Source organism: Ammospiza nelsoni, chromosome 14 (assembly GCF_027579445.1).
Source record: "Ammospiza nelsoni isolate bAmmNel1 chromosome 14, bAmmNel1.pri, whole genome shotgun sequence".
In the NCBI taxonomy this organism is placed as follows: domain Eukaryota; kingdom Metazoa; phylum Chordata; class Aves; order Passeriformes; family Passerellidae; genus Ammospiza; species Ammospiza nelsoni.
In genome coordinates this window covers 9,842,961-9,866,505 of record NC_080646.1, presented here as the reverse complement: position 1 = coordinate 9,866,505, position 23,545 = coordinate 9,842,961, and the positions used below count along the sequence as shown (strand labels likewise).

The 23,545-nt window shown below is 44.7% G+C and overlaps 1 protein-coding gene, 1 long non-coding RNA gene and 1 other non-coding gene across 5 annotated transcripts; 2 read left to right on the top strand and 1 right to left on the bottom strand.

The window, feature by feature from the left end:
* Positions 1 to 3,172: 3,172 nt before the first annotated feature.
* On the top strand, positions 3,173 to 6,111 carry LOC132079529 (uncharacterized). Its single transcript, XR_009419424.1, has 2 exons — positions 3,173 to 4,060; positions 5,013 to 6,111. It is a non-coding gene; the product is annotated as an uncharacterized LOC132079529 (long non-coding RNA).
* LOC132079797 (small Cajal body-specific RNA 15) lies at positions 3,712 to 3,843 on the top strand. The gene has a single exon (XR_009419458.1). It is a non-coding gene; the product is annotated as a small Cajal body-specific RNA 15 (non-coding RNA).
* A 35-nt stretch (positions 6,112 to 6,146) lies between the features above and the next one.
* Positions 6,147 to 22,151, bottom strand: FSD2 (fibronectin type III and SPRY domain containing 2). Of its 3 annotated transcripts, none has more exons than XM_059482212.1 (13): positions 21,972 to 22,151; positions 19,258 to 20,068; positions 19,083 to 19,178; positions 17,790 to 18,023; positions 16,537 to 16,559; positions 15,478 to 15,599; positions 14,303 to 14,458; positions 13,309 to 13,443; positions 12,422 to 12,575; positions 11,907 to 12,040; positions 10,231 to 10,363; positions 8,062 to 8,238; positions 6,147 to 7,365 (listed from the first exon to the last, which is right to left on the bottom strand). In XM_059482212.1, the coding sequence occupies exons 2-13, from the start codon at positions 20,026 to 20,028 to the stop codon at positions 7,113 to 7,115; spliced, it is 2,388 nt and encodes a 795-aa protein (XP_059338195.1). In that variant the 5' UTR covers positions 20,029 to 20,068; positions 21,972 to 22,151; the 3' UTR covers positions 6,147 to 7,112. The 3 variants fall into 3 exon arrangements, with proteins under 3 accessions (XP_059338195.1, XP_059338197.1, XP_059338194.1); XM_059482214.1 differs by having other exon boundaries at positions 22,133 to 22,144; XM_059482211.1 differs by lacking the exon at positions 21,972 to 22,151 and adding an exon at positions 21,675 to 21,842.
* Between the last annotated feature and the right edge of the window lie 1,394 nt (positions 22,152 to 23,545).

The following is a 23,545-nucleotide window of genomic DNA, read 5'->3' as shown; positions in this document are numbered from 1 at the left end:
CTGTTACCGGGCACTGTGGCTGTTTCACACTCTGTTACCGGGCACTGTGGCTGTTTGACACTCTGTTACCGGGCACTGTGGCTGTTTGACACTCTGTTACCGGGCACTGTGGCTGTTTCACACTCTGTTACCGGGCAGTGCGGCTGTTTCACACTCTGTTACCGGGCACTGTGGCTGTTTCACACTCTGTTACCGGGCACTGTGGCTGTTTCACACTCTGTTACCGGGCAGTACCGGCTGTTTGACACTGTTACCGGGCACTGTGGCTGTTTGACACTCTGTTACCGGGCACTGTGGCTGTTTCACACGCTGTTACCGGGCACTGTGGCTGTTTCACACTCTGTTACCGGGTAGTGCGGCTGTTTCACACTCTGTTACCAGGCACTGTGGCTGTTTGACACTCTGTTACCGGGCGCTGTGGCTGTTTCACACTCTGTTACCGGCAGTGCGACTGTTTCACACTCTGCTTACCGTAAGTAAGGCAGACTGCAAGGACACAGCGTGAACGGGAGCGCTCTGGAGCAGGGGAGTTGCCCAGGCCACCCCTCTGTGGCTGGGCTGAGAATGGTGGGTAACATCAGACACGGCTTTTGGGTTTAATGAGGGGGAAAGACTGCAATTGCTGGTGTACAGACAGCTGTCAGGACATTGAGAGAGCAGAGTGAATTCTCTTCACCTGTCAACCAAGCCCTAAAAGTGAGCGGCCTCTCCCAGCCCCTCAAAATCCACGCTGCCAGACTCAGTGCCAATGTGCTGTCCCCTGTTAGGACAGATCTCCGACAAGGCAAGGTCAGAAAGCACAAAGTTTTAGCTGCTCTATCATGCCAGGAACCAAAAAAACAGCCAAAACACCAACCCACCGTCCAACCAAAAAACACACAGAAACCCCAACAACAACAACAACAAAACAAACAATTCAAAGCCTTGTTTCAAAATAAGCTGTTCTAAATAAATAAGTGTTCTTTGAACCACAGCAGAGTACATACGTAACCATGTTCGTTAAGTAAATATCAGTGACATGTTTAAGTCTGGCTCAGTAGGTATTAGCAAAGTGATATTTGTGTTGTTTTGTTGTAACAAGAGTCAATCATGTTTGTAGAAGGTGGTCTGAAAAAAGGGCTTTGGATTTGGGGCTTTATTTCTTCCATCTGCCTACCAGTAGCCCCACTTTGGGACTTAAAAGTCCCAAAAGCCTGGTTGCAAATATATGGTCACATAATTACAGTGTGTACCTGAAATGCCACAGTGCTGTGGCTAAGTTCAGACCTACTTCCACCTCCTTTGATCAGATGCACCCTGAGCTTAGATTTTCTTCTTGTGCTGCAAGTGGAGAGAGGCAGAGTGCCCCACACAGGCCTGCTCTCACTGCTGTGCCACTGTGCTGACCCAGTCATGAGATATTTGCAATGTCCAAAACTTCACACAGGGACTGAGACAGCATGGCCCAAAAACCAATGGCTGCTTTTCCATTTGCAGCAAAACAAAAACAAAACAAAACCATAAAAAACCCCACCAAACAAACAAAACCAAACCATCGGTTTGTAATTTAAACAGCTGTTTATATAGGTGTTTACATTTTTATCTATCCTTTGACCTTTTGGTTGAACTCTTTTAAGAGCCAGATATGAACTCTAAGATTAGTTCACAGAGAAATGCAAAGCAAGAGAACATGATGATGCTGAATTTGAAATTCTCCACCAGAAACAAAGGCATTTTTTTTTTCTGTTGGGCAGGCTGTGAGGAAGTCAGACTGATTCCTAATGTCCTTTCCTGTATGTCAATACAGGCCATCTCTTTGGGCATGCTCAGAAATTTTCGGCTAAATAAATCCTCACTGTAAAATACATGCATCCATGTATGGGAGGCAAAATGTTTCCTTCATCAAGCATTTTAGTACACACACCATAAATATATGACTGTCACTGCACAGGCACAATTCATAGTTCTATTACAGCAGCCTGGCTGCAGCTTTCACCTCAGCACAGGGACACAAGGCAGGAGGTGTTGGGGGGGCCCCAGGCATCACCTGATGATTCACTTTCCAATGTCAGAAAGGGAAAGTTAATGGGATTTTGTTTAGAGATTGACAGAAAACTTGAGTGTTCGACTGGCTGCAAATACATCCAAGGCAAGGGGGTTCACATGCTACTTTGGGCTCAGCCCAGCCTGGATGAGGGCGCCGCGCAGGTGATTTGGGAGCTATGGAACACCCACCTCAGGAGTGAGAAATAGCACCTTTGTCCGGCCCCAATCCTGCTGGAGACCCAGGAGCTGCTGAGAGCTGGTGGTTCTCCCTCAGCCTGGCCAGGGCTGTGCTAGCAGCCGGTGTTATTCTCGTGCTTCACTCTGCAGGATCAAGCACATGTTATGGGAATGAATGGAGGTGGACAAGCACAGCAGGTGCTGCACGGGGATGGTGGCTGCTGGAGGCAGCAATTCAGCTGTGTGTGGATGGAGCCATCACTGGGGAAGCCGCTCCATGGCCCAGCCCAGGGCAGGTCGGCCTCAGGCGGGCGCCGAGCGTGGTGAGTTCGGCTCGGTCCGTAATGTCTCGGGAATAGGCTGCGTTAGTGAGGCCGGGGCTGCGGGAACAGAGCGCCCACTCCAGGGGGGAACTTCGAGCGGTCTCTCCCCGTCCGCAGCACTGGCCCGGCACAAGCAGGGAAAGGAAGAAGCGAGAGGAAGGAAGGAAGGCAGGTAGGCAGCGCCCGCCCTCTCCCCGCCTTCTCTGAGGGCGCTCCGACCGCGCCGCGGGAAATGGCGGCGCCACGAGGTGAGGTGGGGGAGCTCATGGCGGCGGGGCCCCGGCCCCGCTCCTGCTCCTCCCGCGGCGGGCTGAGGTGCCTGGGGGCGGCCGGCCGGCAGCGGGAGAGCGGCGGAGCTCGGGCACGGCCTCCCATGCTCGCTCGCACACGGAAAGGTCCCGTGACCGTGCGGCCGGAGCGGCTCCCGTGCCGCGGCGCCGAGGCCCGGTCTGCCCGCGGCTCTGCCCGTGAGCGCCATGTCCCGTTCGGGAGCCGCCGCCGTGGTGCCCGTCCCGCCGGGAGCCCCGGGCCGCGGCCGGCGCGGGGCCCGTGAAGAGGCGCTCCTGCCCGGGGCCCAGGTAAGCGCTGCCCGCCGGGTCCGCTCGTTGTGGTGGTGATGGTTTAGTGAGGTAGCCCGGGACCCACTAGTGCAGCCTTTCTGGGGCTGTTTAAAGCCATAGCTTGGTGTCTGGATTCTATTTAGCTTTTATTTAGCTGTGGGGTGAGCACCCTTTTGGCAGAGGGTGCAGCCCCTTACAGCCATTCTGTGAAGCAGTTTGTCTCAATATCGCTTCCATCAGAGCAAGTAAAGCTTGAAAAGTAAGCTTGTTTGGAAAAGGTTTAAGTAAGGTGGGTAAGATGAGTCCCAGTACATATTGACAACTGAGCACACCACCATGAAAGTGATGGTGAGAAAATGCAATAAAAGGCAGTGTTGTGTTTTGGACTGGCCCAGGACTGCAGTGAAGTGTGGGCAGGAAGCAAAGCCTCACCTTTGCACGGTCCTTGGTTGCTTTGCTGTGTGCTGCTAATGAATGATATTGGGAAACAGAGATGAACAGTAAAAAGATGCAACTGGGTTTGAAGACAGGAATAGGGAATTGCCTTCCTGATTAGGCCCTGCTGTCTACTTTAGGAGAATTCAGTGTGGTCTGAGGCTTTTCAGGAGTTTCTTGTGGAGATTCATCTGGAGGACTAAGAAAGTGGAGCCAGTGGCACTATATTGACTCCACTGATACTATCCTCCTAAATTAAATGGTGGGAGAACAAGGCCTGTCTGTGAGATAAAAGTCAGGACCTACTTGATCTACCTACAATGTTTTAATGGCAGTGAGAGAGAGCAGGTTAAAAGTCACATGTTTCTGTAGTAAAAGGTGATGTGTGTGTTTTAAATCCAGATTAAATGTATTCCAGCTATTGCATTGTCTTTTGTATTTGTGCCTTTGACATGTGTCACCTATTTAATTGCTCACAGGCCCTTTGTTCCCGGCTCCAGCACTGGGTGAGGAGGGACACTGGACATGCCTTGGATTATGGTAACCGGTTTGAAAACTGTTTTCAGCCTCAGAAATCTGTGTGAAATCAGTGTGGCCTTATGAAAGGGCTTCACGTGATGCCCTCCAGTGGCAACAATGTGAATTTGAAATCACAGGGAAACTGGGGAAAGGGATCCTTCTGGCCTGAAGGGGTTTGGGCAGCCTGGCAGAGTCCCCAGTTAGCTGCTGGGGGAGGATGGTGAGGGTGCCCGGTCCTTTGGCAGTTCCTGATGCTGCAAGTCCTGCAGGGATGCATGGATCACTGTTGCACATGAGGACTGCCTGTGGGCTTCAGCTGGCCAAAACCAGAGCCTCAGGCACAAGCTTCTGTCCTTTGCAGAGGATGGATTTTACTGTGTGCCAGTAAATGCCCATAAGAAAAAGGAACAAGGAGGAAAAAGACCCAACAGGTATGAGGAAAAATGCAGCTTGCAGAACATAATGTTAGAACAAACTCATTTTTGACTGTTGCCCTACCACATGATATAGTTCAGCCAGAGTTCCTGTGTACAGGCCAGAGGTAAGAACTAGTTTTGCCTTATCTGAGATACCTTTTCAATGCAGAGTAATAGATCTCAGATCAACACAGTTGTCCAAGGTGAGTGCTATACTCAGAGTTCCAGTAAACTGTATACACCTGGTGAATAAACTGAATACAGAGACATGCAGGTGTAAACTTACAGCTTAGTAGACCTCTGCAGTGGAAGTGTGGTCTCCCTGTAAAGGATTTATATAGAGATTGTTCAGAGCAACAGCTGGTTTTAAGAAACACACACTGTCAAGTTTCCTTTGCTGTATAAATATTTAGTGATGGGGTTTGGATTCTTAAAGGAGGAAAAGCTTGGGCTAGTACCAACAGGTGAAGCTTTTATTAAAGAGAAACATACAAACTCATTTCCCTTGCTGTTTTTAACCTAGAAGCCAATTATTGCATATTTTTTCTTTCTTTCAGATACTTCTGTCACTGCCTTAGCAGTCCTGTGCCATGCTTGGTGATGACTATGGGGCCGTTCTCCTGAGCAGAGAGAGACATTCTCCTGTTCTCAGCCACTGGCAGCATAACAACAGAACTGTTTGGTACCTGTGTGTGGAGTCCCACTGCAGGGGTGTCTGAGCACCTTGAATTTGGCTCAGAAAATCTGCCCTTGCACTGTCCAGTGAGAGGGTTGTGAAGTCCTGGGGACCTGCCAGTTCAGATCACCAACTGGAAAGTATTTGCCAGGTTACAGCTATGGTTTAAACACTTGAGGTGAAAGCTGGTGGTGGGTAGTGGAATCATGGGTTCACCAGCAGCCTTTGTGCATTAGAGGCTCTGTTGGGAGGTTCAGATGTCCTCATACCTCTGCTCTGATGGCTGTGTGTTACACTCTTTCAGGTATCTAAGAGTGGGGCTCTCAGTTTTTGGCTGATAGGGGTAAAACATGTTCCAGTAGGTAGAAGTTGGCCCCAGAGTCAAGGAATACATTTTTAAGCAAAGAATGGTGCTATCTCAGCACTTCCATCCCCTGCACAGGAGCTGTACCCTAGAGCTGCTGTTCCCATGGCCATGCCAGCATCAGCAGGGCACACATGGCCACAGGCTGCTCTGCTCACTGGCAGACCAGGCAACTGAAAGTCTCTGGCCTGCCTACAGCAGGTGTGACAAAGTGACCATAACAACCTTTTCTGCCCTGAAAATACCTTCATTCCTGGTAGGTTGAGAAATGATGCTCTGCTGGTATAGCTCAGTGTTGCTAAACCCATCTTCTGAGGCTTTTGAAACAGATATCCAAGAGCAGCTGGTACTAATCACTGCTGTATGGACATAGTCAGCTCCTGTTTTTGTGGTTTCTAAAGGCCTGTTTTGGTAAGACTTTAAAAGCTATTTGAGAAAGAACAGACAAGCTTTTGATACACAGTTCTGTGTAAAATCTCTTTAGTTTTGCCAATGGCATTTATTTGTAGAGACCCTGCATATTGTAGAGGCCACTGCTTGTTCCTGGTGATTCCCTAGAATGGAAACTTGAACCAATGATTTTTGTAATCAATGTGCAATAAATCTGTGGAAAAGCTCCTCTGTTAATGACTCTTGATTGAGTTCAGGTAGTTTTGACATGGATGGATGAGGCTGTTCAGAGCTGGCCAAGCCTGCTTGACAGGCAGGGTCTGTCTTGATTAGTGTCTGGAAATGAAACCCAAACAAGGATGTCTCAACTGCATGCTAGGCCAGAGTCCTGCCAGCCTCACTGGACACACACAGCTTCTAGGGCACAGCATGGAGTGGAATTCTTCAGTGCTGAGGGGGAGAACAGATCTGTGGAGGGAGGGTACACCCAAGTGGAGATGAGCATAGCTAAAAGGAAGCAGCTAAAAATGTTGCTTTAGGTTTTTCTACAAGGACAATCAAGCACTGCAAATAGCCTATCTTTTTTTTTCCCTGGGTGAATGAATGAGAAGCATTCTGTAAAAATTTGGCTTACATTTGAGACTGGAGTGCAGGCCTTGGGTATTTCAGAAAGTCCTACTGGGTATGTAGGCACAAACATAGGGGCAGCATATTTGATTATCTTGTGTCACAACAAGAACACTTGATTGGGAGATCAGCTTCATGACTGGAGTGCTTTCAGCTCCAGCAGCTGTACAGTGATTATGCCTTTTGCTATTTTTGTTTTTCTTTGAGTTTTTAGCTCTTGAGTAGACTCAGGAGTAGAATCAATGATTGCTTTGGAACTGGGGAGTTCCCTAGGCTTCAGGTGGGTGTTGGGGGAGCTGTGATCCAGCTGCCACTGCAGGGTGGTGACAGCATCACCTCTGAGAAGGAAGGTGTCCATTTCTAACGAGAATTCTGAGATGCTGATGGCTCTTGTGATCATAGTGGCTTTTTGCTAAGATCCTTCCCAAGAGGATGTAAACTCCAAGCTGCTAGGCTTGGCAGCTGGTTTGGGTCAAGGTTGCTTTGCTCTTACTAGGGGGAAACTGCTGGTTCATAGGGAGTGTGATGGTACAGTTAATGCTGAAAGAGGGCATTGCTCAGGGCAGGTTACACAGGGGTGTGGCAGCTGCAGAACACAGGTTATGGCAGGGCAGTCCATAGGGGTGTTGTAATTCCAGTGTGTATCCTTAAGATACCAGGTGTTTCCAGTGCAAAGCAGGGGTGGACATAATGCTGGAAGTGTGAGTTGAATGTGTGAAGGTGCTGGGCAATATCTGCATTGAAAAATGACAGTCTGCAGTTCTCATAGTCCAGCAGGATGCCAATCCTTCTGGGGGGAACAGTAATTCTGATGTCAGGTGTCATCCCACTGTGCAGGAATTCATACTTGTGCCTGCAGGTGAGAAAAACAAAAGAGCTGAAGGCACCCTGGTTCCTCTCAAAGGGAAGCACTTTGTGCACACAGGTGCCCAGGTTGCACATGAGAGTCAAAGGCAGTGGTCCAGGGGAGAGCCAGCAGTGCAGCTGAGGCAGGAGGGAGCTGGCATTTCTGCAGACATACTGCCATAGGTAGGACAGAGATGAAAACCAGTTGGGTTTAGCTAGATATGTAGTTTCTGGATTGCATAGATTATTACTGTCTTCTCACTGAGGTTTTAGTAATGTTTACAGCTAAATTCTGCAACTCTGATTTTATTCAGATTTGTTCCTGCAATTTGTTTCAATGTGACAATGTCTCATTGCAATGAGACAATGTATCACAGAGAGACCCTTCAGCTTGATTCAGTAGCACCCTCTCAGAGTCAATGGAAATGGGTGCTTTGAAGATGCAAATCTGCCAAAACACAAGTTCTGAAGCAAGGAAGTTGGGCAAAATAACTCATGCCAAATGCTGCTGAAACACCCTAAAAAAGCAGGAGGATTTGCTGAAGCAGTATCCTTCCAACACCAGTTCACAGGGACAGCGGTGGGATGTCGGAGTCCCCAGTGCCTGGTCTGAGCTGATATAAAATCTCTGCTTTCCCTGCTGCCCTGCCTGCAGGTGTGAGAGTTGTTCCTGTTGGAGGCCTGCAGCCTCCACAGCCCTTACCTGGAGGGTGTGATGATGTGCCTCATGCACCAGGATGAGTTGTTTGCCCCCAGGTGACCATGTCTTGGAGTGTTCTCAAAAGCCACACCAACTCTGTACTCTGTATCTTCTTCAACTTCCACCTCCCAGTAATGCTTTCCTGGAAATGGGATCAGACTGCCCAGGATTGCAATACATCTGTGGGAGACAGGGATAGGTGTTTTAATAGGTGTTAAAAGGGCCTTTTTATAATTCTCTTTACAGTGTTTAGATAGATTCAGGTATGGATATGCCTGGACATTACATAGCAATAAACAAAAGCCACTTCTGCTGTCACCTTAGCAGTGCAGTGTGTTTGGACTCCAGTGAAATCCCCAGCCTGCAGGTTTCTTTGTGACAACTGCCCTGTTTTTACTTGTGGGTAGCTTTGTAGAAATGAGTGCCCCAGGCACTTCCAGGAAGATGGAGAACAGCATCCCATAGTGCCTGGATTTTCTGGGAAAGTTCATGCTTGTTAGAAAAGAGAGTGCTCTAGTGAACTCCAGCATAGCAGAGGAAAAAAGTACAGATTTTGCATTTTCTTTCCCAACAGCCCAGGGTTTTGAACATCACTCACCACTGGAACTGAGCACTGTAACAGCATGAAGTTCCTGGGGCAGCTGGGGAGGAGGGAACCTGTCTACACTGCTTCCCTCTGGGTTTGGAGAGATTAGGAAGAATTGAACACAGTAGGAGAACTTGTAATATGCTGGGTACCTGAGCCATGAAATGTATGATTGGAACCATGCAGAAAATAACTCTTTTGAAAGTTGTGTAGTAGAGACAAAGATAATGTACTACAGAGAGACCCTTCAGCTTGATTTACTGGTACAGTCTTGAAATCAAAGGAACTGGGTGCTTTGAAGATGCAAGTCTGCAAAAACACAGGTTCTAAAGCAAGAAAATTGGGCAAAATAACTCGCTCCAAATGCTTCTGAAACACTCTTAGGAGAGCAACATGAGTCCTGTAAGCTTACACCTCAGCTTTTTCTTAGGAAAAGTACATGGTGTATTAGCTGTCATTGTCAAGGGGGACAGCAGGTTTCAAACACACACAACTTTTATGTTTCTATGGTAGTGTGTAAAGTTATAAGTTACAAAGGAAAAGGATGTTGCTGGCAGACACTGAGGTCTTCTAGGCAATGCTGAGAGAGAGCTGCACTCATCATTTGGAGGCTGTGTTGCTACAGCCTGAGAAGGAAAAGGAAGGATGCAAAATGGATGGGTAAACAGCTGTGAACAAAACCATAGTAATGAGAGCTGCAAAGCCACCAAGGCAAACCTGAGCTGCACTGAGGAACTACTTAGGAAATACATCAGCTACCCAAACTTAGGAGACCACACAAACTTCAGAAAGAAGAGTTTGCCATGTAAGTTCCTTGGGAGCTTTTTTTTTCTTCTTTTTTCCCCCTTTCTTTTTTCTTTCTTTTTTGTTCTTTTTTTTTTTTTTTTTCCTTTATTTTTCTTTTTTCAGTATCTTGGTTTGAAAGAGATTTGTGAAAGTTCATAGTGGTACCAAAACCTCAGCCTTTGAATGAGATGAGTGCCAGCTCTGGCTGTGGATGTGAAACATCAAAGCATCTCATGGAAGTGGGATGAAATCCCATTTAAGATTACCATGATGGCTTTAATGAAAAGGATCACCACTCTTTTCTACCAAGCCCTCTAGTAGCACTGCATTTCCATGGAGGGAATAAATTGTAAACTTGTATTATCCTGCAACGCCTGTCCTAGTTATGTGGTGTTCTGTGGTTTTGACTGGAAAATGCATTTTGGCAAGCTTAATCTCTCTCTTCAATGGCAAAAGGCATAATCTTTTTAAAAGTAATACCTGTTGGTCCAAATAGTATCAGTTATACCTTTCAGCAAGAGGTAAGTTTTCAGATCCCTCTCCTTTCCTTAGTATTTGTTGTGGCACCTAAGTACCTGTTCAAATTTAGCTCAGTGTGCCAGACATAAGTAGGCTTGTACATGATTGTGGCTGCTGCATCTGTAATCCTATTTAAGAACTTGCATTAATTTCCAAGTTCCAAAGAGCAGCTGGAGAGAGAGATTTCAACTCAAAAAATTAATCAGAGCTGCTGAAAGCCCCATTAGACATTTCCTGGCATCTGTTAAAAGAACCAAAGGAACTGAAATGCCCCTGTATACCTTGTAAAGCTGTTATCATAGACAGGCAGATCACACTCTGGGTTTTCCAGTTCATCACATGAAATGGTAAATCCATCATCTAGAATTGCCAGTAAAGGATGGGCTGTGTCCTCATTAAGGTAGAAGCAGGTGCCTGCAAGAGAAAATGCCTAAGGATAACTCCAGTATCTCCTTATAACATTAGAATTGCAGCAAGGGTGTGATGAAATGTTATTTGGATACACAAAAAGATTCACCAATGCTCTATAAAGAATCTGTGGCTGGCATTGAGAGGACAAGATCATATATTTAAAATTTTTCTGATAAATATTTGTTTTACAGTTTAAGACTGTTTAGTTTCAGTCTGGTGAAAAGCAGGGGACTTAGCCTGGTTTTGAACCCTACCAGGGCTCAAAGCTGCAGGCATTAGGAAGCAGCTATTCAGAGATGAGTTCTCCTTGCAATCTACTGGTTTCAAGTAATCTGTTTTTAATCACTGAAAAGAGAAAGGGGGTGTAAAGGACTCTCCATGGCCTCACCCATCCCCATAAATGCTGGGCAGTTTGAAGAGAAAGGATCCCTCATGCTTCAGCACCTCCTTGGCAGACCAGCCCTCAGAGAGGTAAGTCCAGCCCAGGATAAAAGTGTTTCTGCCTTTCTTCCTGCAGAGACTTCACAGAGCAGCTCTGACACACTGGGGCCTGAGGAGCAGCCACCATTGGCACAGCTGCTGTTTGTAGTTGGTGCTTGTTTACCCACCCCAGAAAGGATCAAAGGCCATTCACAGTGCTGGAGGTGGGTTCTTGCAGCCAACAGATCAATTTGCATCAGCTGTTTGCATAATGTAGACTCCGAGAAGATTAATCTCCCCATGGTAATCCCAAATGAAATCATTGTAATCAAACTGCAAGTTACTTCATTGCAAATACAATACAAACAATGACAGGGCAATTACAGGCATGTGCTGCTGAAAACAAACACATGCTGTGCAAACAGAATGGGCAATTTCAAATATTGAGTTTGATTTAAGCACTTGGAATACACACAAACGATGGCAACACAATGACAGTTTTCCTCTCCGGGGATTTAAGGATGAGCATTTCTTTTCTGTGGTGTCACTGCTGTGTGGCAGACAGGTTTTTTACTAAAACATAACTTTGTGTGGTCATCTTGCTGAATATGTCTCAGAAGGTGAGGGCAGAAGAGACACAGGTAAGGTGTGAGTGGGATGGGAGATTTGAGATGAGCAGCAAAGTTGCAGCAGTGATGAAGGGGAACACTAATGTCTGCGAAATGGCTCTAGAAAGTGCTGTCTCAGCCATAATTCCCAGCAGCAGCTGCATTACATGGTAATCTCTGAAGTAAAACCACACTACAGCTTTCCTCACTGGTGTGTCAGTACTTTGCAGGCTGGCAATATGTGGGTGTTGAGCTACACTGTCTTTTAAAATGTTTAGGAATTAGTAACTTTCAAGTACCAAATGCACCAGACAGCAATAATATAAATTACAGAGCTAAAGCAATGCACTTATTGTTACAAGAAGTTGCTTTTTTCATTCCTAAAATGTTACCAGGTGTGTCATTAGATGTGAGAAATTAGGATCTGGTCCAGAGGCCATTGAAACCAGCCGGAATCTCTCTGTTAAGACAATAGATGCTCCAATAAGCTGCTGGGGTTGTTCCAAGCTGTACAGTACCTGTGGTGTGTATCAGGACAGGTTCACTTCTTTCACTGGAGCCACCCAGGTTTTGGGCTCTGACACAGATGTGATACTTTTGTGTTGGCTGGAGGTGAATTAGGACTTCACAGTTAGGGATCCCAACAATAGATCTGCAGAAAACAAATCCATGGAAAATGACAGGGTAGAAAACAAAAGTAGGCCTTTGAAATTATTTTTCTGAGCAACAAGGAAGACATTGCACTTCAACATGTCTTGTGACCAATCAACAGTTTACCTTGTACAATTGTCTGTAGCAGGGCAAGAGACAGTCTGTCACAGGCTGCAGATTTTTACATCTGCTTCTGCCCTTTTCCAATACTCATAATTCTCATGTAGTAATTTCTTATTAACATTTTACAACTAGTTTTACTAAGAGAATTGTTTGTAAATTCACCAGAAGGTCATGAGTCCTTTCTTAGTCCTATCTGATGCCACACAATTGAAATGGTTTAATCTCTACAGGCCACGGGCTCAATAGAAGAGTAACTCACTCAGTAATAATATCATCATTTTCTTCATCTGTCAGCTTGGACAATTCAACTGTGTAGGAATCCACAGGGTTAATGTCTCTGGATTCCCAGAACACCAGTGCTGCATTTTCACAGCTTTGGATCTTTTTATTCTTTATGATAGGTGGTGAAGGAGCTAAAAAGTAGAAAAAAGAACAATTCTGAGCTGTTGCTTGAAGATGTTTGCAAACAACATGCTTTGAAGACAAATAAATAGAAAAATGCTGTTTACTAATACTGTGAAGAAACCTGCTTCCCCAATGGACAATAAACAGCAGGTAGAGTGATTAACAGTACTATTTAAAGACTTCATTTAGACTATAAAGGTCCCAAGAGAATTAAACAGAGAAGTAGCATAAAGACTGACTACACAACTGTTTATTAGTTTTGTTTTGTCATAAAGGTGCATCTCTTCTCTACTCTGAGATGTCAAAGACATCTGGAACAAGCACTTGAAGGTCTCACACTGACTTGCTCAATCTGATGTCAGAGTTTCACACAATGTCCTTGACTGAACTGCAGTTAAAAAGAACAGCATAACAGGTGAATCCACAAAATACCTATAGGCCAATGAAAGGAGAGCTGGGATTCATCTGGCAGAACCAGGAAACTTGAACCTTCTTCACAGCTGGTCTACATGCTTGCATTTAAATAAGTTATTTTGTCTCTCTGCTTCTGTTTCTGCCACTCTGAAGCAGGGATAGTTGGCATGAGAGGCTCTCTAAATAAAAGTGGGGAATTCCCATGCAGTCAGTAGGCTTACATCAGAAGAAAGAAAGTTCCCAGAAAGCATTACTTGCATAAAATTCAGAGATTATTTTGAATTTCACTACGAAAATTACAAAGTTGTATGAACAAAATATTTTTACCTGTTACATAAACTGCTCTTTCACTTGGTGGACTGATTCCAGAGGCATTTAAAGCACTGACCCAAAATTCATACTGTGTATTTGGCAACAGATCAGTAATGGTGCAGTATGTTTCCTTCACTTTTAGTGTGTGCTCTGAAATGACAACAACAAAGCATTTACAGTGCCTTTACGCACTTGCCCACTTTTCCCCAGAGCTGCATCACACAGTGGAGTTGGGGTGCATTGTTTTGGGTGCTGAGTTCAGGAGAGCTCCTTGTGCTCCACACCCTTTGATCAGCTGTCAGGCAGTTTCACAGTGCCTTCCTCGAAAGCTGCATAAATCAGATGGGACAAGAGCTGAAGCTATTTTACTGCTCATTTCTCATTCTTCATCTCATAAAATTCCAATAGTTTCTGCTTTTCTTTCTGAACTGGCCACTCTACTGGCACTCTACTGGCTTCCACTTTTGAAGGTACTGCAAGAACAGTATTAGCAAAGGCAGTTTTGTCACAAGGCTGAGACATTTTGGCTCTGTGTTTTTTTGTGTGCCTGTACATCTTAGGGAGTTACAGACTATTATTAGCACTAAGATAAGCTGTAAAATCATCTGGGGGTTTCAGTTGGAGTGCTGATGATAAGATGATTTGCTCTTTAAAAATACTGCAATTTAAAAATACATGAGGTAGCACATGTTCTAACACAGTGCCCACCCTCCAGAAATCCTCGTGACTCCATCCACTGTCCCCTTCTCATTCCTGCTGTCCCTGCTGCTGCCACATCCTGTGTTTGCCCCTAAGATGGGTCCTGCTGGAGCTGGCTGCATGGCAGACCTGGCAGGGGAAGAGGGACAAAGCAGATGGTGGTGGCAGATATGACAGTTTTGGTGGCAGACAGTGCACGAGGCATGCAGAGGCACTTTGGCATCAGCTGCTTTTGCCAGTGGAGGGCTGAGGTGTCTCTTGGGTTTGCCAGTGGAGGGCTGAGGTGTCCCTTGGGCCCCAGCCTCCTTACCTGCTTGCCCATCCCTGTGCCTCTCATTGCTCACAGGTTGGTAGCACAGCTGGTAGCACTCCACAGTGTCATCTGAGAAGAGGCCCCAGCAAATTCTCAGTGAAGTGCCAGTTGCTGCATTGGGAGCCTGGGGGTTGATCACAGGGGCACAAGGAGCTGCAGAGGAAAAAACAGGTCAGTTTTTGAATGTATAATCATGGTTTGTTGTACCTCTCCTCTCACAAAGGTGTTTGCACAAAGCCTTGGCACTGAATAGGGTCATGTTTCTCCATTCCTCCCACATGGAAAAAGTCAGGAGCTGAGTCTGCAATTGCAGCTAGTAATCAGGTCACTGGCGTGTGAGAATTAGCCTTGCTTTAAAACAAAGGCAAACCAATGAAATAAACAAACCCCAGCCTTCCCCTCCTCTGAGGGTTGCTCCAGTGAGCCCAACATCTGCCATGCCAGCACTGCTGCCAGCCACCCAGGGATCAGGGAAAAGCTGTACAACAGGGGGCATCAGCACAGCCAAACAAGCACCAAATGCTGTTTTATGTTAAGAAAACACAGTATTGGGTGTAAAAAAAATAATGTTCTTTCTGACCATTTGTGATGCACCAGAAAATATTTAAAATTTTAGGCCTTTTTTTTAGTTATTCAAAATTTGTTTATGCTGTGCTGTCTCCTATGGATTATGGGGGAAAAATGCTTCCTAAATAGCAGAGGAATAAGTCACTGAAATCTGTTTATCAAGAGAAGCTGGGTAAGTTATTTAAAGTAGTTTGGAGTTCCTCTTTATTTGGTTCAAGCAACTACAAGGTAAGAGAAGTTATCACTGACTAAGCATGCCTGACCCCTCAACAGAAGGGGGTAATCTTCATGAGCCTTCTAGGAAATCATCCAGCAAAAGCAAGGAAGTCCCAATTTAGCAGTAATTCTGGTAATTTTATATTGAAAACAAATGGAAAAAAAATTTCCAAAAATACCTTCTGGAGTCCCTGTATATATAGGCAAAAAAAAAAAACAAAAAAAAAAAAAAAAAAAAAAAAAAACAAAAAAACCAAAAAACCCTAGAAGGAAAACTAGGGACAAGTTAATTCTGCCTTTGCAGATCTCCTTTAAAAGAAGAAATGTTTAATACATATCCTTACTTAAATGTAAATAGGTGTGAAATAATGACCAGTTAGGAAAAGTACCTGGAATAGCATTAATGGAGTTCATTAGTTGTTCAACTTCAGAGACATCTATGGCCCGCTCTTCAAAGTCTGGCAGTGTTGAAAGCTCTAAATTCACCTCTTGCTTTAAGAATTCTTCCAGCCTGTAATTGTAGGGGGAAAAAATAATGTCTAATTGGAAGTACCGTAGTATTGGAGGTATCAGTCTATGATTCCTATTTTTAAGAGAATAGCAGACTCCAAATTAGCACCTGTTTCCTTAAAGCACCATTTTCACAGCTGTACAAGCTCAGCCTCCTCTGCCTACAGCTTGGAGACACGTGGCCATCAGTGCCCCAAGATGGCAAAGAGAGCTGGCTGCTGGGGCTGAGGGCCACCCTGGTGTGCCCTGCTCCTGCAGAGGGCAGGGGAGTGGGGTATGCCCAGCACCCCCTAGGGAAGCACCCTATTAGCTCCATAACTCCCATTATTTTGAATTCACACTATTATTAATTCATGACCTCGTGGCTCTAGGTGTTGTAAATTTGAAAGAAAGGGGTATCTTTTCTCTGTGCTTTCATGAACAATAACAGTCAATTAATAGGGTGGTTTTTGCATATGATTTAGTGTGCCCTAAGACTTCTTCCAATTGCTCCAATATTTTTCTGTATCTGTTCTGAGCTCCCACAGCTTGATTTTCTACCTCACTATATTAATGCATAAATAAGCCCATTACAGTATATTTAGGGAGCTCAATTTTAGTCTCATTTGGATCCAGAGTGGTTATTTCAAGAGCTTTAGCAATCCTGTTTCTCAGTGAAATTACTTCCTTATGACTAAGCTGAAAACACTGATTTATTCAGGCTCTAACTCTCCTTTCGGATTTCTTGAAATTGGAGCCAAACAAGTTTTGAGTGTTAAATTTCTTAGAGCAACTTTTATTGATGCACTTTAAAACAAAAATACTAAATATTTCAATAGCTTTAGTGGCTTAGACAACATTTGTGTGCCTGAACAAAGTCCAGAACATGCAAGCATCTCCAATAACCCATCCAATTATCAGGAAGAAATGTGACACAAAATCCCAGACTGTGATACTACCTGTCAACCATGGTTACTGCTGCCTGTTGGAAAAAAAGGACACAGTGTTAGAGGTAGAAAAGTCCAGAGTCAGACTACATCATGCTGTTGACCTGTCTTACACAAATTGCCCCAAATGCAATACTTGGAGTGAAGTAATTTGCTCTCACCCAACTATGAGAACAAAGCCAGCCCTTTCTACTGAAATGGACACATCCTAGCTGAATTTGCAGAAAGATAATGAGCAATATCAGGTAGTCATCAGTGTCTGCCCATTGAGATTTAGACCAATTACTCCTTTGGTTGTCCAAAGTGCCAACAGATCCCTCACAAACAAAAACCAAAATCAGCTGGGCAAAAGAACTCATGAAATTATCTGTGCTGGAGGGAGTCTGAGAAGTGCATGTAACTGGAAACAGTGCATGTACAGGAGAAAACCTAAGCCCCTGAGAGCTCAAAACCAACATTCACTTTTTGATGAACAATGGTTCTTAGGGTCTATGTAAACTGTTTACAAGGTAAGGAGAAAATAAGTTTATTCCAGAGATGCAGAGGAATGGGAAAAGTCAGCTCATGAGAAGAACTCAGCAGGCTGGAGTCATAGCAAACTGACCCACAGAACTACACTGGTGTTATGAGATTTGTTTGTTGTCCAGTTCAGAAGTTACTGTCACTGTGCTACAGAAATGCTCCCACCCACCTTAGTCACAGGACAACTCAGGTGAGAGCAATCACATCATCAGTAAAAATTCTGATTTTTTTCTCCAATTATTTTTCTACCTGCCAAAGAAAAATATCTTCTTGACACCACCTCAAGAGTGGGATTTCATCCATCACTTTGTGGGAGCTTTTGACATATTTCAGCTGAACTTTCCTCCAAAATGAGCAAGAAAAGGAAACATCTTCCTAAGTGATTACATCAGCCTGCCTGCTGTGAGCCCAGAATAGAGCAAGAGAGCTGAGCCTGCACAAGGCAAGGAACACTAAGTGCTTCCAGAGTTTCCCCAGATAAGCATTTCAGCAAGATATATTCTCTCTGAACCCCAGTGTGACTCACAAATGAATGAGCATCCAAATTACAAACTTCTGCTTCTGCATTTTGCCCCCATTGTGCTGCCCTACTAAGTCAATGCCACCATGCCAAGCATGAGGAGCAGTGACAGCACCACGGACTGAGCATCCCAAATTCTCCTTAGCACTAAGGCTGCTTGGGATTCTCAGACAGAGACTACTTGCAAGCAGCAAAAAGCACTTCAACAGTTAAAACTCTTTACCTTCATAAATTCAGCTTTGTCATTTTCCAGGAAAAGCTCCTGGGTTTCATCTGTCAGCTCCTTGCAGGTGTCAAGATGTTTCCCACAGCTGACCAGCTGCTCATACAGAGCTTCCAGCTTCTGCCTCTTCTCTTCTCCCAGTGCTTCCAGCTGCTCCTCATACTTCTGAGCAAGCACTTGCACTGCATCATTGTAATGCACCTCAAAGTTCTGCTCCTGCCTCCCAAAATTTTCCTGCAAGATATTTGAGGGTTTGCACCTTGGCATCAAGTCTGATCCACAGGTCATGCAGAGGAAAATATTACTCTGGTCTGCCTAAATTTCTCCTTATCATAGAGGTAATATGTCATGATTTAATTCACAAAAATAGGACACGGTACCAGTACACAGAAGGTGTTATTTGACTTATGTGCATTTTTAGGGGTTTACTCTGATCATTCACCCCACACTTAAGCACAAAAGTGTTGGATTTTGTTCCAGAAATAAGAGCAACAGAAATTACAGCAGGAACAATGATGCTCCCCTAAACCCAGGGAGCACAACCAGGATATATCCTAGGCATAATCTCAGAAGCATTTCCACCAACACAGTGAATCACATCTTTCCACGAAAGAAACCATGGCAACTCAGTGGGATCCATGGATTTGTGCTGAGACAGCTGGGTAGCTAATGCTGGTATCCTCACTCACAGCTGGAGAAAGCATTAGGAAGGGAAATTTAAGGAGCAAGCAAGGCAAGGAGCAGTCCCAGCAGCTGCTCACTGTTCAGGCACTGATGTCCTCCTGTGCCACATGCAGCAGAGAAAAGCCTGCAGTTGAGTTATTGCTTCGGTTTGAACTTGCTGCCAGCTGACCTCCTTCCCCTTGGGCCAAGTGACAGCAGCCGAGTGGGAGCACAACTCTTGAAGGCATCAGCTTGAACGGCTGGGCCGAGGATTTGCCTGGATCTGACACTTCTGTGAATTAAGCTGAGGGAACACAAGGGCTGCACTTTGGATGGACTAGTTAGATCACAGCTCTTTGGCCATTTAAAGCTAAGATGACCTGAGTGGGGGTCACTTTATTTCTGAATGCAAAACTCTGTGCAAATTATAAATGTGGTTTTACTAGCCCACTTAAAAAAATCTTTAGGATGAGTTTTCCTGAGTACTTCAGTCTAGACAAACCCCAAGATAACTCTGTGCTCTGTTACTGTAAGTACCTCATTAACAACTGAATACTATGAATGTCAGTATGACTGTCAAAACTGTTTAACCCCACTACCATAAAGTTAGCCCAAGAGAAAATGCCTTACCTCTACAGTGATGAAGATTTCCTCCAAATGGCTGGCAACATTTTCCATCTGAGCAATCTGTTCTTCCAACTTGCACATGTTTTTATGGATCTCCTCCTACAAAACACCCAGTGTGATTCTTACTATGTCTGAAGACTGTTTTAGAGGTGCCACAGTACACCTGTGTTACTCTCACCTTTTCACTTTCCACAGCACTGGGGAGCTGAGCAACCTCATGATCCTTGTGTTCACCAAACAGTTTGTCAAAAGCTCGGATTGGTATCTTGCAGGTGGAACAAAAAACATCTGCTGCTTCCTCCTCTTCTTCCTCCTCCTCCTCCTCTACCTCCTCCTCACTGACAGCCTGACTGTTCCACTCATCTGACATGCCACCACTGCTTAGCCCCCCTCTGGACCATGTGCTGCTCTCAGCCTCATCATCTGCTCTGGCTTTGTTTTGATTTTCACCTTGAGAAGCCTCATCAGGAAGTCCTTGCTGCTTTGTGCTTTGGCTTGGATCTTTCACTGAAGAGCTGCTTTTTGACCTGTTATATAAGGAACCTTGTAATCCTGCTTTTTCTGTGCGAGCTGGTGGCCATCTGCTCTCCACCTTCTCCAGATGTCCTCCAAGAAGCTCAAGCTCTTTTTCTCTATCCTCATCAAGTCCATACATCTTAGCCAACTCTGCAACCTCCTTTTCCAAGTCATAGCCAACTTCTTGTGGGCGCTGAACTTTTTCACTACTCGGTGCAGATTCCCTTCTCGTATCCCCCAGAGATCTGTCTCCTTGACCAGAGGGCTCTTCAGGAAAGATATCAAACCTCTCCTTTGATCCATAAAGATCCATGTGATAGAAGATCAGACCTTCAGTCTCAGTGTCACTAGGCTCTGGGGCTGGTGGGGAAGCTGAGTGATGTCGTTGGCCGCTAGTCCCATAGTCTCTCGTGCTGCCAGATCTGGATGACATTGGTATCCTCAGGGAGGCTTTTGAGATGATGAGACTCAAGCTTGTAAAAGATAAGAAAGATCTTAATCTCAGTCCTGATATCTAAGTATGTAGCTATTCTTGCTTAAAAGTATAGGGATAGATTAGGTTTGGCTGAGGACTGCTCAGTCCTGGAGGTAGCCGTGAGAAAGACCAAAGTCTGTAGCTTCACTCCCTAAGTGGAGCTGCTGAAGGAACGCCACAGGAAGCCTGTTTTCGTCTCACCTCAGTGCAAAGCACAGCAGAGAGCTGTCTCTGGTGTGCATCCTCTTTTCTGAGTACCTCATCTGTGACCCTGATGCCTGATTTCCAACTGTAGAGCAGTCCTGTCCTCAGATAAACACTGTGACTGTGCTTCAGGCACAGTTAGTGCTGCTCTGTGCAATAGGAAATGGCCTGGTTTGAAGCCTGCTCACTCTTCAGCTGCTGTCAAGCATGTTTTCTGAACTGTCAGTCAGGCATAATGTAGAATGTCCTCTGTTGAGACCACTGATGCCACAGAACATACTAGTAAATGCCCTGGAAAGTGCTGTTCTGTATTTTTCAAGTTGCTATTCTTAATATTGAAACTTGAGTCAAGGTCTTGGGTCCTTTCTAAAGAATATCACAGAGAAAACATACTGCCCTTTGGGGCTTCTCACGTGCTGTGGAAAATATACATTTTAACATATAAAGCATCTGGTAACTAGGGAGCAAGGCAGGCCATTGGCCTATGGACAGAGATGCCTGCTCTGACCCAAACCTTGCACATTTTGTGTGTTCTGTGCAAGGAGGGAGGTGTGAAAAGCATGTGCAGGTGACATGCAAAGCTGTATGATAAAGCAGATGCATGTGGGATAACATTAAAAGTGCAAAGGCAGTTTTAATGCTGATTCCCAAGCCCACTCTTTCCGATCAGCCTGCATTAACAGCAGTGAGATAATGCCAGTACAGAGTCAGAGCTCTCTCTGAGCTGAAACGTCCCCACAGCCCTTCAGTGCTCACCAACATGGATGGAATCATAGCTACAAAACTACTCAGATCAATTTTATCAGCAGTTTAATACCACAAGCAAAAGACTTCATGGAAAGATTTCAGCTGAATATCACTTAATCTGTAGTTACATCTAGTCCTAGGTAAGTGAAGCATATGAAAGCTTTAAAATCACTTTCTCACAGAAGAAAAAAGCCAAAAGATCAGTCAGACATCAGTGCTATCAGAGCTTCTGCATAAGTTTTCACATAAGTTTGCTTTCAAACTATTATTTATGGTCTTTTTAGTTTTGAGTAGTTGCTATTACCTCAAATTTATTTAATCAACATTTTACTAATTTTCCTGAGAAATGCTTAGCTAACAGAGTCAACACAATTTGTAGAAAGCAACTTCCCAAACCAGTGAAAAATATTGAGACATTTTGCACTCTCTGGTTTTATATCCCTGGCTGAGTGCAGCCCTACAAATCTGTAAGAAAACCCGCACAGAAGTTCATAGCTTGTCTTCTGGCACTGCAGACATGGGTGTGGATTCTACAGTTAGCAATATCCTACTATGGACAAAAAGTTAGGCAGAAATACTATTTATGCTGAAGGCAATAAAATAAATCATGCAAATTCTAACATTTTAAACAGAGAAAAGGTCTTAACACATACCAGAAAATGTTGTCTGGCTCCTGCAAAGACTTTTTTCCCCATAATTAAAACAATAAGGCTTGCTTTAGAAGCTACTACAATTAGAAAAGTGAATTAACATTTTTTCCCCTACCAAAATGAAATGAAATAAATTAAAATTAGCATAATTAAGCTTGTCTGCAATCCTGCTGCCTAAATAAGATTTTCAGATGATTGCTCACTGTTTGCTTGCTTTGCAGGCACAGATAAAATTACATGAAGCACGTTTAGATCCGTGACCACCAGTTATCATAAATACATAACAAAGAATGTTACTACCTAAAAACTTGCCTTCTATCTTAAGACGTCATAAATTCTTCTGATAGCTCAGATGGCATCAAAGTTAACTTCTATTCCCCCTAGTAAAAATTAATTCACAAGAAAGCAATTCCTTGCCACTTTCCTGTAACTGCAGCTGGGAGACATTGCAGAAACCTTACCCTGCCTCTTTGCTCAGACAGGGGCATGCCAGCAATGAGCAATGGCACAAATATAGATGTGCCCTGGCTGTCCTTCAGCAGTGTGCTGCTTGAGTGTCACCAGGATGAATGTCACACACTGAGAACAAGCTCTGAAGTACTGAGAGCAGCTACAGAGAGCCCTCACTAAAGCCAGAGTACCCTCTCACTCTTGGAGGTGGGATTAATAAACACTGCAGAGTGCATTCATTGCCTCTGGGTGTGATTTCCAAGGCTGGGGTGTTAGGCAGAGTGTCCTGTGTGGGATACACAAAACGTGCAAACAACTCACATGGCTGGACATGTGTTTACAGGGTTGCACAACTGAATGGAAGTGCCTGTTCTGTTCTTTGCAAACACTTACTGGTAAAGTCCTCTCAAATTAGCAGGAGCTTTTCTACGGGGCTGAGTTGGAATCATGATCATATATTAGAAAGAAAATTTAGAGTTTAGAAAAAAAAAAAATCATACCATTAGTTATGCTTATTAGACATATCCATACACCCTGCGTGTGTATGCCAGACCTCTGGAAAGCTAATTATGGTGAGGAAATTGAAAAATGGCCCCACTAGGGAGGTTTTCACAGGAACATATCCCTGCAGTCTGTGCTCAGGAGGGGTCCACCTGATAAATAACAGGGTGTGTATTACCACTGATTATTGTGACTGCGGTAGCACTGGAGCTTTGTGAATCTGCTCAAACCCACAGCTGCCCAGCACACACAGGCTGCTGCTTGTGAATGTGCTACCAAGCCAGCCCTGCTGGCAGGAGATTTTTAAGCACGTTTGAGAATGCTGAATTATATATGGCTTGAGCTCAGGGGACGCCACAAGGAACAATGTCTATTAGATCTTGACACAGCTCTGCTTTTTCCTCATTTTCCAATTATCTTGGCATCATTTCCTCACTTTTCTAGCAGTGCAATTGTTTGCTGTTTGGTGAGGAATCACAAGTTAATTGCCCATGTAGGCACGATCTCATTCCTGCTAACAGTGTTTCTATCATCTGTGAGATTAGAGCAGAAGTGTTTTCACACAAGTGACGCAGCCCTTGCTGAAATGTTAACATTTATGCTGCCTGACAGATTCGATTAATTTTTCAACCAAGAGCTTATTTTTGCTTTGTGTTAAGCTATGCTATCTTATATGCCTTAATTTCTCAAAAAATTAGCAGTACTTCACTTCCAAAGACTGGAATATAACATTTGGTGGATAGTGAATTACACTCTGCCTTGGACACAGGCCTGAATAAGAGCAGTGACACTGTTCTTGTTCCATCACCCCGCTGCTCTTTGCTCCCTCGGTGCCCGTGAGGCAGCGTTTGGGTGGCATTTATACAGAGCATGGTGACCTTGGGGCTGAGCTGGGTGTCAGGACAAGCACCCTGGGCTGTTTG

Bases quoted from the DNA above. Each gene is read 5' to 3' on its own strand.
- FSD2 (XM_059482212.1), bottom strand. From the start codon at position 20,028: ATGTCATCCAGATCTGGCAGCACGAGAGACTATGGGACTAGCGGCCAA. The intron at 16,560-17,789 runs GTAAAGAGTTTT...TTTTTCCAACAG, and splicing joins ACAAAGCTGAATTTATGAAG to GCAGCAGTAACCATGGTTGA. The intron at 8,239-10,230 runs GTATACAGGGGC...TGTCTCCCACAG, and splicing joins TATGATAACAGCTTTACAAG to ATGTATTGCAATCCTGGGCA.